The sequence below is a fragment of the Metopolophium dirhodum genome, chromosome 1 (genome assembly GCF_019925205.1).
Source record: "Metopolophium dirhodum isolate CAU chromosome 1, ASM1992520v1, whole genome shotgun sequence".
NCBI lineage: Eukaryota > Metazoa > Arthropoda > Insecta > Hemiptera > Aphididae > Metopolophium > Metopolophium dirhodum.
Window position 1 is genome coordinate 102,148,864 of NC_083560.1, and position 15,274 is coordinate 102,164,137.

Below are 15,274 nucleotides of genomic sequence, written 5' to 3' on the forward strand. Positions count from 1 at the left end.
AAGTTACGACAATATAGTGGGGTACCTATCAATGTATCATATTATATAAAGCGTCGCACGACGTTGTGGATAGCTGTCAGTTTCACGGTTGTCAACATAGTAAGCCAACAGAAATAAGGTACACACTGCTGCAAAATTATGGACGTCAAATATTTTATAATATTCCAACTTTTCACAACAGTCTTTTTCACTTTTGGAACTTGGAGTTCTTCGGCAAATGTTTCAACTACTGCTGCTTGTGACAGGTAAAATAGGTCTTAAATTATATTTTTGTTATATTTTAATTTATTTGGTACAAATAGCAATTCACATATCGATGGTAAGACGTAACAGTTGTAATTCACAAACGTAAAAATTTTACAGGAGAGCAATTTTAAGATTTTTTAAACCTAATAATTTTGTGTTAGAGTTTTTATCCTTTTTGTTTTTGGTGGTATAAGTACCATACATGTTATAAATGGCAATTATAATTTTTTCAACATGGACATGGTACTTACCGGGTTTGTTAATCGGGACTTATTAATAATATTGTTAATTTAAATAATACTTGAATTATTTCATGATATAAATAATTACAGTTTACTTAAGACAAGTTAATTTGATATATAAAATTAAATAAATGTATTGTTGTTAAATCGTCATAAAACAAAAAAAAAAATTAGAATTTTTTATAAAATACATTTTTAAAATTTTTTTTTGTGAAAAAATCCCGTCTTAAATGATATTCTATAATTATAAAATTTATCACATGTTCAAATGTAAAAATTTTAAATATTTATCATTTATAAGCTATGAGTAATAAACTTATAATAGCTTATAATATATAATTTGTATTCAAAAATAATTTATTGCCAAGTTCTGAAAAAAAAAAAATTATTTTATTTTATTTTATCAACACCTGAATAAGTGTAATAATAACAAATAAAAATAAAAATCATATTTTACTCTTAAGACTGTCGGAGCAGACAATTTGAAATATTTGCATTCTATAAACAATTGGACGTTATGTGATAGAGCTAGGTTGTCTATGGTTAAAACATAATAAAATATATTATATAATTGAAAAATTATATTTGTTTTTTGAATACGTACATTTATTAAGAACAATTTTGATTTTAAGGCTTGTGAGATTAAAAATAATTTTTCAACATAGGTAATCTAGATAAAAACTAATAATAATCATAAGTATTTAAATGTAGAATAGTAATAATTGAACATCGCGGAAGTACAAAAACATAAAATAATATACCAACTTTGACAAGTGTTTGATATGTTTCAAAAGTTTCAGAATACAATTAGGTAAGGTTTTTAATACAATATATTTTAAAAAATGTTCGCTACTTTCTTATGTTTTAATATAGGTAGGTGAATTTTATATTACACTTTAAAAACTCTTATGCTGGGTTTCATGAAATATTGATTAATTTAATCGTTCAATAAAATTTAACCAACTAACCTGCACGGGCCACTAAATCATGTTTAAATAACAATTATCCCAATTTTAATTCAATAATAGTTTAGTCATTGTTCATGCAATCCGGCATTAATCTTTACAAAAAAAATTAAACATAAATATCTAATTGTTATTCATGTGAATATATTTATATTGTATACTCTATAGCAGCGTTTCTCAAACTATAGGTCTTCAGTCAATTTTTGATGGGTCGTGAACATTTTTTGAATTATATGTATAGATTCCAAGAAATTTATGTTAAATAAATATTAAATATATTATTATGTTATTAAATAAACTTATATTATTATAGTAATATAGTACCAAAAATTACGTGGGTAATAAATAATAATTCGTCATATATTTATTTATTACGATGGGTATTAATACGCCTCATTATTAAAAGTACATTATTTTATAAAAATATATTGATTATAAACCTATAAAATAATAAATACCTAATAAAAGTAATAAACAAATTTTGTTTTAAATAACCACTTTTTGAAAAGTTAAACCAACGTGGTCGTGAAAAATTTTTCGGGGAAAATTTGGGTCGCGGTAAAAAAAAATTGAGAACCACTGCTCTATATAGTATAACAATTAAAATTATATTACAGCAATATATCGTTATATGTTTTCAATGATATTGTATTTTATTAAAGGTGTTCCTATAAAGTCGGTCAAAAAAATATCGTAATAAACAATATGTGCAAATTGTACACAATTTTACTTAACTATATTATCTAAGTCAGAAACTTACATTTAAAAACACGCCTCGATTAAGTTCTAGAAGTTAATGTCAGTCAACCTTAAGATTTTTACAGAATTAAAATTTTCCAGGTCAAAGACTCAATTTTTTTTGACAGCGGACGCAAATTTTTTTATTAAACGTTATTTGGTATACGGACATATTTTTATTTTTAATGGGTTCGCAAGAACTGATACTGGTCGCGTATGTGAACTGCAGCGCACAGCAGTCTTATAAAAAACACTTTTATAATAATTGTATTGAAAAATACAGATAAATGAATAAAAATGTGTATATTTTAATACCTATTAATTATAAAATGAACGGTTCTTACCTAATAAAATATAAAATAAACAATTTATTCGATTTTAATTGTATTGAAAATAATATAATGATTATCAAAAAATAATCTGAAATATGACTGAATAATTATTTTGAATTTTAGCAAGGTTTACTAAAATAGTATTAAATTAGTATAGTAATAAATAATTAATAAGTAACAGTTAGCTTAAAATTAATCTAATGATTTTTTTAATTCCATTATTGTGTACCTTAAGTCAAATGATATTACGAACCTACGTAAGAGTTTCAAGTCCTCGAAAGAACTATCTATGAGGAAATCCGTATTCAATTTTAATGTCTTACCTACACAAATTAAGTTTGTATACATTAATTTTAACAACAAAATAATTAAATTTTTTTGTAATATTGACGAATTTCTTTATAATCTTTAGACGCTCATATAACAAAATATGGGTACAAACGAATAAATTCTACTCGTACCTAGCCATCTAGGTATATAACTTGTTTAATATTTAAAACAAAATTTAAAATCTAATAGGTGTATTATCATTCTGCATTTAAACTCAATGATATAAATTTATTAATAATGAGTAATTTTATAAATTACGTTCAATGTTATATATGGCCATTCCTCGGAGTCACGGAGTGTGTTGTAGAATATCTCGTGTGCACATTATAGAATAATAATAAGCTTGTAGAACATTGGATACTTGTAAGTATTTTATGACCTGTTATTATCATTACTGTGGTGAATGGTGATAGCATAAATTTAGATTTGACATTTTATTTTTTCCGTTATAAATCATGCGTGATTATACATAGTAGGTACCTACTTATTTATACATATTTATCTATAATACAATTAATATATCATATTATTTCATATACTATTGCAGTGATCCATAATATTAGATACACTCCTATACTCTATATTATATGTGATTATATCATATAATAATCTTTAGCGCATTTAGTTGTCACTTGTCATTGATTTTTTGAATGATAATGCACCCAAACAAAAAAATACAGAGTAACTTGAATGTTTAAGATAAATAAAACATGTTTTAGACGGTGATATATTGGGTATATTATGGTATATTTTAATTATTTATTAGGCATGGTTTTGGGGAATTTTTTTCAGATAAATATAGTTGAGTACGAGTAATAATAAAATAATAATTGAAATAAATAACGTAATGGTATGCATAAATAAAACACTTTTTAAACATGTTCTATTAAATTCAGGCGGTCTACAGCCTTCACAGCTACACCCATAAATTCATAAATGCTATATTGAGTTAGATTTTCCAGATATTTTTTTAAACAAAATACACTTTGTTTTTGAAAGTTTTTGTACTACATGTTTAATTATATACCTCTTTATATTATTATTTGAGGTAATTACCAACACAAAAAAAAATAAAATGTAAAATTGAACAGATTTATTAGTTTTATTTTTAAGCTTTACGATTTATGAGAAGAATTTTGAAATTCGGCAATAAATGGGTTATAGAAAATACGACATTGTCAACAATTCTAAACGTGTGTATATGACCATACTAATAATTTTTTTAAATATAATACATACAAATATATTTATTTAAATTAATATATCATTTTATAAGTTAAGAACATTTATTTTATAATCTCAGAACTACAGTAAACATTGATTTTTATCCTCATAATCTATTTTCTCTTTATTAATTAAAAATTTTTTTTTTTTTTATTTGGGTTAAGGCTTCTACTACTCAGGTCATTAGGCTGTGGTACTGTAGGGGGGGGGGGGGTACTGTAGTTTTGTTTACTCGTGATTTGTTTTGGCAGAACTTTTAATTTGGGCACCCGTAGGTATCTGCCATGCCCGAATGGGGGATGGCGGCACTTGTTCTCCGGACACCGTGACTTGCACGGAGAAAAATGCCGCCCGGTGGTCGAGGATCGAACTCGAACCGGCTATGCCGAATCCGTCGCGTTAGACCGCTCGCCACCTCGTCCCCCATTAGATAATTTACATAATGCTATATCGATGTTTATTAAAATCATAGCTATCACATAGTTGAAATAAAAAAAATTGGTTGTATTTACGAAGTTTATGTCAAACATCAAATAGATAATCTGACCAAAATGTATCGAGAAAAAAATCGTGGTTTCAATTAATTAGTTATCTTAATAATTCACCTTACTTTTATGCAAGGATGTTTATATTTTCACATCTATTAAATTGAGAAATTAAATATCTGATAAAACCTTCAATGAAATGTGTACTTGTAATTTGTATTTATAGTTTATGTTTGATACCTTAAAATTTAAACTTTAAGAATACGGATTATCTTCAAAAATGACACAATATTATATCTTATATAAAAAAAAGTAGTTAATAGTTTGAAAAAAGGACATTTAAATTTAGTTACAGTGAATATTATTAAGATAAAATTAATAGTACCTATTAGATTAATTAAAAACATTCTAATTTAATTTAATGATTTATATTAATATATTTTTGTTTCAGTAAAATTTTCTGTCAAGGATCTATTCTGCATACCGTACAGATGTCTAAATTATTTCATGATTCTAAGACTTTTGTGGACATGAAAACTAAATGCAACTATGATGTTATTGACACACTCTTCAATTCAACAGAGTGGAGCAAAGAGCCAAACAATAACAAACTGAATGAAACCATCAACACATGTTTTGAGAAAGAAGATTCTGAATTAATAAAATGGATTCCTACTGATTGGGTCAAAAATCCAAAATTTCTTGAAAGCATTAAGGATAATGTTTTAAAAGGCTGGGCTAAGGAAATAAATCTAATATGGAAAGAACTCGGTAGAACGATCATAGATGACGTCCGCTTGAAACCCACGAATTATTCATTAATCTACGTTCCAAATCCCTTTATAATACCAGGTGGTAGATTCCGTGAAATATATTATTGGGACTCTTTCTGGATAATTAGAGGCTTATTAATATGCGAAATGCATATTACTGCAAAAGGTATGATAAGTAATTATATCTCAATGATTAAAACGTTTGGACATGTACCAAACGGAGGTAGAATTTACTATGCTAAGCGATCTCAGCCCCCTATGATTACACCCATGATCAAAAGTTATGTCGATGCAACAAATGACATGACATTTGTGATAGAAAATATTCATGCATTAGAAATTGAATTCCAGTACTGGATGACACAGCACAACGTAACAATTAACAAAAACGGAAAAAATTACACGCTTGCAGTATACAGGGATTATTCAACAGGACCACGACCCGAATCATACAGGTAAATACAATTTTGTATTTCATAGAAGTTATCTCAAGTTTAATTTATGGGCTTATAAATATTAATTGATGTTACTGATTTTAAAATTATTTAATTTTTCTGTGGCACAGTGTATATTAGGTACTACCTATTTGCCTACGAATCATACATATGTAATTTGGGTTATTAGTAAATATCTATACATTTCAAATTTTTATAATTTCAAAATATGTTTTGTATAACAGGGAAGACATAACGAAGGCACAATTCTTTAAAACTGAAAGTGAAAGAGAAAACTTTTACTCCGAGATCAAGTCTGCAGCGGAATCGGGTTGGGACTTTTCGAGCCGTTGGTTCATCCTAAATGGAACAAATAAAGGTAAATGACTTACTAGTTTTTGTATTTATTATAAATATTTCCAACGACGCTTAAAACCATTCAAAATGAATTGTGCTTTCTGCGTTTGCTTAATTATCGGTAAAAAAAGTTTCCTCTGTTAGATACTGTAAAAGTAACAACAAAATAAAATAAAAACGCCATTTATTTTAAAACAATAGATTTGGGCTCAGCGTACTTACTTCTATGTACTTATAACTCTACCGGACATTTTTCCTTGTATCTATAGCTCAAGCGAATATTATGTATATATGGTTTTTATTTCTTACTATCATTAATATTATTTTACAAAATACACTTTATTTTACCACGCGTGTGCGGAAAATGTGTAGGTAGTGTATAACAATACATTGATATTATAGTTAGGTACCTGTAGAATAAAATCTATAGTTTGAAAAATTATTCGCAATACCTACCTACTATTAAATAGTGATTTAAGTTCGAAAAAATTTCAGTTTTGTTATTTTCTTAAAAAATACTTACCTGGTATGTTCATTTGACACAAACAAATTAACTTCCGAACATTTCTCAAATCACCTTTAATGTATAGCTCTGAATAAATATGTTAAATAACATTATATCGTATTCTTTCTTTCATATAATTACAAATTTTATTTGAGCATTTGTGGCCTTCCTATTATACATATTATTACTTAATTATAACTATTTAATAAATTTGATCCAAACTAGTTTACATAAAAAATCTTGCATGTAGTGTTAAATTCATTAATTCAATCGGAATACTTAAAAACTACCTAAATATCAGGGGCGGAGTGGCCGGTCTGGAAATGGGAATTTTCCAGATGGCCTGGACCATACTATGGCCTGGTGGCCTGGCCATTTTGTTAGATTTTTTTTTTTTAATTTAATTTAATTTACAAAATATTAGTTAACGCTAAATGCTAAATGTGTCAAAAATGTGTGTCTATTAAACTATTGTATTACAAATATTATTAATGTAATAATAGAACATTGTAATAGCCTCGTACAATCGTATACTCGTATGAGAAAGCTTTGGATATAAAATTACAAAATATTTGGTACATAAATATAGACATTAAATAAAATTAAAGCAATATTATATTGATATAGGCTGGTTATTTTTATAATATGACACCCAGATTCGACGTATTTCCACCTGTTGAACCGACAAGTTGTTTATCTGTACCCTTTATCTGTAGACTGTAGTTACTACTGTAGGACTGCAGAGTGGCGACGAATATAGCAATGCGCCAATGCCTAATGGCTAATAATAACTAATAATACTAATAATGTCTAAAATATTAGTATTTATAATAATATAATCAATATTAATGATAATACATATTAAATTTGTATTATTGGTCCCTTTACTTTGGTCATTGTTATTTTTATAAATAATATCTATAATAAGCCCAAACAAATTAGTCATTAGTGTTTGATATTTGTACACTGTTCACTTGTTGTTGAGGGTGTCGACAGTGTCGTTTATCCACGTTTTTCCTTTTATTAATCCAGCTGTTGTTAACATGTTAATTTGTTTGCTATCTAATGAAAATTTAAGTTTTATATTATTGATCGTACGATATTATATTGTAATTATGAATAAAAAAAGGAAAGGGGTGGCAGGAAGAGATCGCGAAAAAAACAAAAAATTACTTGCAAAATGTGCTGAAAAATGTAATCAATTAGATTCATTTTTTCTAAAAGGTACACCTACTTAAGAAGTGTGTAATATGTTGTTATAATGTTTTAATTAAATATAATTTATTTGCAAATGCTTACCCGACATTAACTATAGCATATCAATATATTTTAACCCTCCCTGTTACGCAAGTTTCTTGTGAAAGGTCATTCTCAACATTGAAATATTTAAAAAACCGGCTGAGAAATTCAATGACCAATGAACATCTTGAGTCTTTTATGCTAATGGCCATTGAAAATAAAATTCTCATGGAAATTGATAATAATATTATCATAAATGCAGTTGGTGAGAAATCTAAACTATTATTTAAATTATTATTATAAATGTATAAACCATTTTTAATTTTTATTATATTGTTTATAATTTATGTATTTATTTATTACTTATTACCTTATACCTACTATACCTAAACCATGAAAACACAATATATAATTATTAATTATTAATATTTCGTTGGTTTCAACTATTAAACTATGCCTACAAATTTTATATTTCAGACATTCAGGTATTAGTAGTATATTAATAAAAGGTGGGCAATTTAATGAAAATAATTAAGTCTGGCTAGTTAAGTTAATTCAATAAATTGGTTTCAGGCTTCAGTTAAATTTAAAAGTTAACAAAAAAAAAAAAAATTAACTTAACTCATTGAAAAAAATTAATTTTTTTTTCAAGTTATAAATTGCACTAGAATTAAATCTACTTATATAATAGTTATGAAATAGGTGAATAGAAAAACAAAATTCGAGCGTAGCGAGAAAAAAATTTTTGGTGGGTGGCCTGGATAAATTTTAAACTCCCGGCCTGGATTTGGTTCCCACTCCGCCCCTGCTAAATATTATAAATTAAAAATGCATGTTGGTTTTAAAATTGTTAATTTTGTATTTACATTACTTTTATAGAAATATACGTATTTGAAATTGTTGAGTAGGTGGGTTTTATAAATAGAAATCTAAATCCTTTTGAATAAAATAATGATATTTTTATATAGTATATCAACTATAGTTTAAAAATCGTACCAAGCATCATATTACATATTATAGCCTATAGGCAAGACTTTAACGAGTTAAAAATTAAAATTAAGTTAAAATTTTAAGTTAATAGTAACGAAGTTAAATAATTCGTTAATTTTTGTTGTAACTAATTTTTAACTTAACTGTTGTATTCTTAACAAATTTGACGTGTTACCTTCGAGCTTATTTTATTAATTAATTGTTTTAAATTATTAATTGTATACTAACCATTTATTTATAATTTTGTTGCGTTATGAAATATTATAATTCATAAAAATGTCCAAGAATATTAATGATTTGTGCAGATTTATAATTATTTTCTATTGATATATAATAGGTATTACTATATATTAGGTATGTATAGTATAATATAGTCGTATAGGTAAGTTAATTTACAATAGTACGAGTTGCAGGGTAGTGACTATATAGTGGGTGTTACTAATTTATGATCCTAGCTGGTTCATGAGACAAACAAAATAGGTAGCTTATAACTTTGGCCGCCTATTATATTTATTATTTAAATAATAGTTGTAAAATTATGAACATAGGTCTAACACAGATTATTCAATACAACATTGGACATATACTACATATATTATTATTATTTATTGATATAAAAATGTAATATAATAATAATTAAAATGTATAGTCATATAATACAATTTCCGATTTCGTACATTATAATATGGATCTAATATGTACCTACTGCGTATTCGTGTACCTATAAATATTAATTAGGTAGTGTTCTTGTCGCCATTACACACATATTACAAACACACATTACTTGGAATGATTAAAATTAAAATGTACTAATAGGAAAATAATATTTAAAAATATGTAGATATATAAATCGAAAATATTATCCAAAATGGAAAATTATAAAATATATTAATATAACTAAGTACTATAACTTGTAGGTTCAGTTATAATTATACTATTTTAGCTGACCACTTATTTAATTATTGGGGGAATAGTTAAGTGAATAGTTGATTTGTCAACTACCGGCCCTAAATTCTCTGTAAATACTACTTGCGGCTATGTCTCATATTATATGGGCCCAAATCATAAGTACATTATGATTTAAATTAATTTCATCTAAGTTAATTCGTCTAAAATCCAAAATCGTCCAAAAAATATATTAGTTGTTTTTAGCTTTACTTTACTTACATCTTCTTAAATTAACTTAACTTGATGAGTTGAAGCTATATATAGCGGTAAGTGTGTAGATTGTATAAATCTCGTTATGGTCAAACTCGGAGGAAACAGAAATAAGTTTGAGATATTGAGTCTCACACGGCTACACAGCCATTTGTTGTTTCCGTCTTAAAAGTGCGTAAGCAGATCACGTTTAGCTTCGTTAGTTTAAAAATAAGGGTGACTGACCTACTATTAAACTTGATGGAAAGAATATTATCTGTGTTTGTGTGTAGGTTTTTAAGATGGTTAATTTTTTTAACAAGTTATGCGTATATAAGATGGTGTAAATTATAAATGCTTATAACTCACTTGAAAACTGAATATATATTTATAAATATATATATAAAATTTAAATAACTCATGTGATCTGCTGAGCGTAAATTTACAATTTTACATACTTGTAAGATGGAGATAACAAATATCTTTGTAGCGGTTCTTAATGTAGTTACATAATATTAATATTACTTCAATGGGATTTAAATTGAGATGGATTAGTTAAAAGTTACTCGTATTTTTTTCGTTAACTCATTAAGTTAAAAGTTAACTTTGAAAAAAAAAACTTAGCGTAGTGTAAAGTTAAAATTTACTAATCAAAAATAAAAAATTCCAGACACATAATATGCTTTATTAGAATTTAAAATGATACATCAAACTAAAAACCCATTCAAAATTGTCATTATTCTTCGAACAAAAATTAACTTAATTTAGATACTTTTGAAATAAAATTAACTTGAAATTAACACGTTAATCTTGAAAAAAAGTAACTTATTAAGTTAAAAGTTAATTTGAAAAAAAAAATTAACAAGTTAATTAATTTAATTAAAATTAACTTCACGTTTTAACTTAATTTTAACTTTAACTCGTAAATCCCCAGCCTTGCTAATATATACCTACTACGATAAAAACTACTTAAACATTATGAAATTTGAAACAAAATATATACTCTTCAGTCTTTACGAAAAAGTTTTTCTTTTTAAGACCACTTTTCCTTAATTTATTTAAAGCGTTTTAGTGGGAGAAAATATAAACAAAAAGTATAGAAATAAAAATATTTGTCTATAATTCAGTTTATTTTATTTCAAAAATATCATGTGTTTTAAAAAATAATAAGATATCACTAATTTAATGAACAATTTTAATGATAAAATATATTATAAAACTTGTAGGTATATATAGTTGTATTTCTGAACATTTTTAAATTTTCTAAAAATGGGAGTGAAGTTGGCATGTAAATTAACGCAGATGACGAATTAAGCTTGGATAAAAATGTATATAATATATATAATTGCGCGTCATAAATAAAATGTAAAGCATAGCTTATACATTTTTCGTCGCCTTCAATAGGCTTTTCTGTATATTACAATATTTTTAACTAAAGCTTATTAAGCAGCTTGTTAGTCACCAATTATATCACGAATATAGGATCACGGTGGATGGTTGTATTATTTTTGTTAACATCGGTATATATTTTCATCTAATTTATTTGTTAAAATAAAATCAATTTATTGGTTTAAGACTGTTTTATAAGTTTAAACAAAGCTTAAAGTATTGATTAGTAGGTACCGACAAAACTACAATACTGCATTGTATATGATAAAATGTCAATTATATAAAGAACTATCGTAAATACTAAGATATTAAGAATATAATGTCAGAATGTTATGTCTATATATGATGTGGTCATTATTACAATTATAAATATTACCATTATTACCAATATTTTTCTCTTTTCGTGCACTATTTCAACATAGTTTCATTCACTATATATTTAATGTATAGAGTATGAAAATTTATTCGAATTACAGTAGGCTTAACTTATAGTTATACTTTCTAAAGTCTATGTCATAAATGATGTGTACCTAAAATGTATTATCACGTTTATTATACTCAACTGGTAAAGGTTTTATTTATTATATTTTTTCTAGAAACATGTCCACAACGAATAATATGAAGCATAATATTAGTTTTATTTTACTTTTATCTGTCATACACATAATTAAAACTTGATCCCGAATTTGATAGTATACGACGTGTCAATGATATAAAATATAATAAAGTACTTCATTTCTGATCAAGATAATATATGATTTTAATATTCCCCACATCGGTTGGAAAATGATTTAATTTTGTTACCCTATAATTTTTATTTTTATTTTTTTTATCTAATTTACATTAAAAAATGTAATATTTGAACTCAATGGTAAACGAGCGATGTATTAAATATGTAAATATATTTTATGTGTGTATCATTATAAAATGGGAAAGGGGAGTGAGATAAAATGTCACTAAATCGGATAATAGGTATTGTCTTAGGTTATGATGTGGTCAAAAAAGTTGCATACAATAACTGATGTCATTGTATGATTGCAGGAGACATCACAAATACAAAAACGAGGTCAATTGTCCCTGTAGAGTTAAATGCCTTAATGTTTTGGAATGCAAAAATATTGAGTGATTTTTACCGAGAGATGAATAACACTGTAAAGGCTTTGAAATACGAAAACATTTCTTTGGAATGGAACGAAGCAGTGACAGCTGTTCTTTGGGATGAAGAAGTCGGAGCATGGTTAGACTTTGATATAATTAATAATGTCAAACGTAAATATTTTTATCCTACAAACATATCACCATTATGGACTGGGTGTTATGCGAAAAATCAAACCGAATACTTCGTCACAAGAGTGCTTGACTATTTGAACCAAGCGGATGTACTGAAGACTCCTGGGGGCATACCAACCACACTTAGCAAATCGGATGAACAGTGGGACCAGCCGAATGCTTGGCCCCCACTCCAATACATCACAGTTATGGCGTTAGAGAGCACTGGTCATAAAGACGCGAAAAAAATTGCGTCAGAACTAGCGTCCAAATGGTTATGCACAAATTATGTTCCATTTTACAACACTTCTAAGATGTATGAAAAAGTAAGTCCGATTTGATGAAACAGCTGAATAAAACAATTTATAGGGTAGAAAGGGGATACTGTGCAGTGTAAACAATATTATTTTAATTTATTATAAATATAGGTACATTTCATTAGGCTGTTTTTGACTATCAATTTTTATTAATAATTCACAACGTACATAACCATCATAACCATCATAAGGGTATAACTATTTGAGGCAAATGCTTAAAGTTGCTAAAAAAATGTGTGCACAAACATATCAATTGGCCTGTAGGACAGTAATTGAACATGGTATAGGTGGTTTAACTGATAGGCAGGTTTCGGGTGAATTGTAGACTGTAGGGTCTATAATACATCTGATTTCAGTGGACACACCACGCACTTATTAATTTCACTGTTACATTTGGGCTTTGACAGTTTTCTATATCAAAAAAAAACCTTTGAGGGTTGAAACACACAAAATCCCCCCTCCCACTACTTTTATATACCACTTACCATGTAAGTGTGTTATCGAGGTAACTTTTATAATTATTATTATAAAACAAAATAACTATCTATTTCTATAAAATCCTATTTATGATTAGAATCATCAGTTTAAACTTTAATTTTTTTAATATTTTAACATATTTTAGACTTAAAATAAACAACGATACATATTTATAATATGCTATAGTACCTATACCTAATTATATAATATTATTAAAATATTCTATAAATTACGATTCACCTACTAGTTAACTTTTCAGTAGGTATTACTGTAAACAATATTGTATTTCAATAGACACAGTTTAGAATACTTTGAATTCCCCATTATCATTTCTTCTTTTTTTTTATAACAAACTTGTCCATAGTATAGAAATAAAATAAGTAGGTAGTTAACTTAAGTTAACAGAATAGGTAATTAGTAAATTAAAATATTAAATAATTAATGTTTGTTATTTCTACAAAACTAAAAAAACACGTTATACAACTTGGGACACAGATTTATCATTCAGGGGACATAGTATTTTAGCCCCTGGTAGACTTTACATTTTTTAATACTTGTTACTATATCTGCAGACCTATTTAAATAAATCATATTGTCGTTGGTTATCGTGTATATTAATTCGCCAAATGTTTTGACAGTACCGAGTGGATGCAGGCGGTGAAATAGGAAAAAGTTCGGGAGAATATAAAATCCAAGATGGTTTTGGCTGGTCGAACGGAATCGTATTGGAATTTCTACAATTATACAATTCTACAGCCTCAGTACAAAATTGGGATGTAACGGCAAAAAACTGCAGTGACGTATTGAAGAAACTAATCAATTCAAAGAAGATTTATGATAATACAAAAGTAGATCATACTTGATGTAAATACAAATTAAATAATAATAATATATAATATAAAAAGTATAATGCATTTGATTACCTTGATTCAAACTAAAATCAGAAGAAAACTCTAAATTTGTATTTTTAATATTATATCCATATTTTGTTCCAGCTTACTTGTTGAACCTATATTATAAATATAGTATAATATTAATCAACGAACAAACAAATTTAAAATTATGATAGATAAATTTAGGAATTTTAGGTCAATAGTTATAGTCTGTCAATATTTGATTTTAAATGAAAAGTTAATGTATAGTTGTGAGTAATTTAAAGTACCTAATTTAAAGTTTTTAAGAATGTATTTTTTATGGTTATTAGTGGATGGTTTAGAATACTTAAATGTTACGTCAGTCATAGATTGTTAATTACAATTTAATATTTTGTTATAAATATTTTTTGATTCAGACATTTAATTTGCTCTACATTTCCAAATTAGGAAGTTAAAATCGGAGCTAAAAAATAAGTGATAACACATTAACAATAGCAATTTACATACAGTGAGTTTCAAATTTTATGTGAGAATATTTACCATGAAATATTAAAATTAGGAAAAAATTATCTACCTATGTAAAAATGGTTTTGAATCATACTAGACAAATTACCTAGAAATTAAATATGTTTTATTAATTAGAAAGCGAATGTATGAAGGTTAACATTTAAAATTAAAATGGAAATTATTTTCGAAATAACATTAACATTCATGTACAGTTTAATTTTGAATGCACCACCTACAGTGTACAATATAGTAAATTAAATAATTAAAATAAAAACATTATGATATTTAGATGCTTATGTCTTATTTTTATTTTTAGTGCCTCGTATTATATGACATTGTTACGTGCGTTGCCCGTGAATCCACGCGAAATTGATTCCGCGATTATAGGTACCTACATCGAATAATAAAATTATGAAAACAAAATAATATCGTTAAACGGTGTT

At 26.4% G+C, this 15,274-nt stretch overlaps 1 protein-coding gene across 1 annotated transcript; it reads left to right on the forward strand.

Moving 5' to 3' along the window:
* The first annotated feature begins 5,053 nt into the window (after nucleotides 1-5,053).
* On the forward strand, nucleotides 5,054-12,996 carry LOC132936592 (trehalase-like). The gene is made up of 3 exons (XM_061003342.1): nucleotides 5,054-5,790; nucleotides 6,015-6,148; nucleotides 12,428-12,996. The coding sequence occupies exons 1-3, from the start codon at nucleotides 5,054-5,056 to the stop codon at nucleotides 12,994-12,996; spliced, it is 1,440 nt and encodes a 479-aa protein (XP_060859325.1).
* Nucleotides 12,997-15,274: the final 2,278 nt, after the last annotated feature.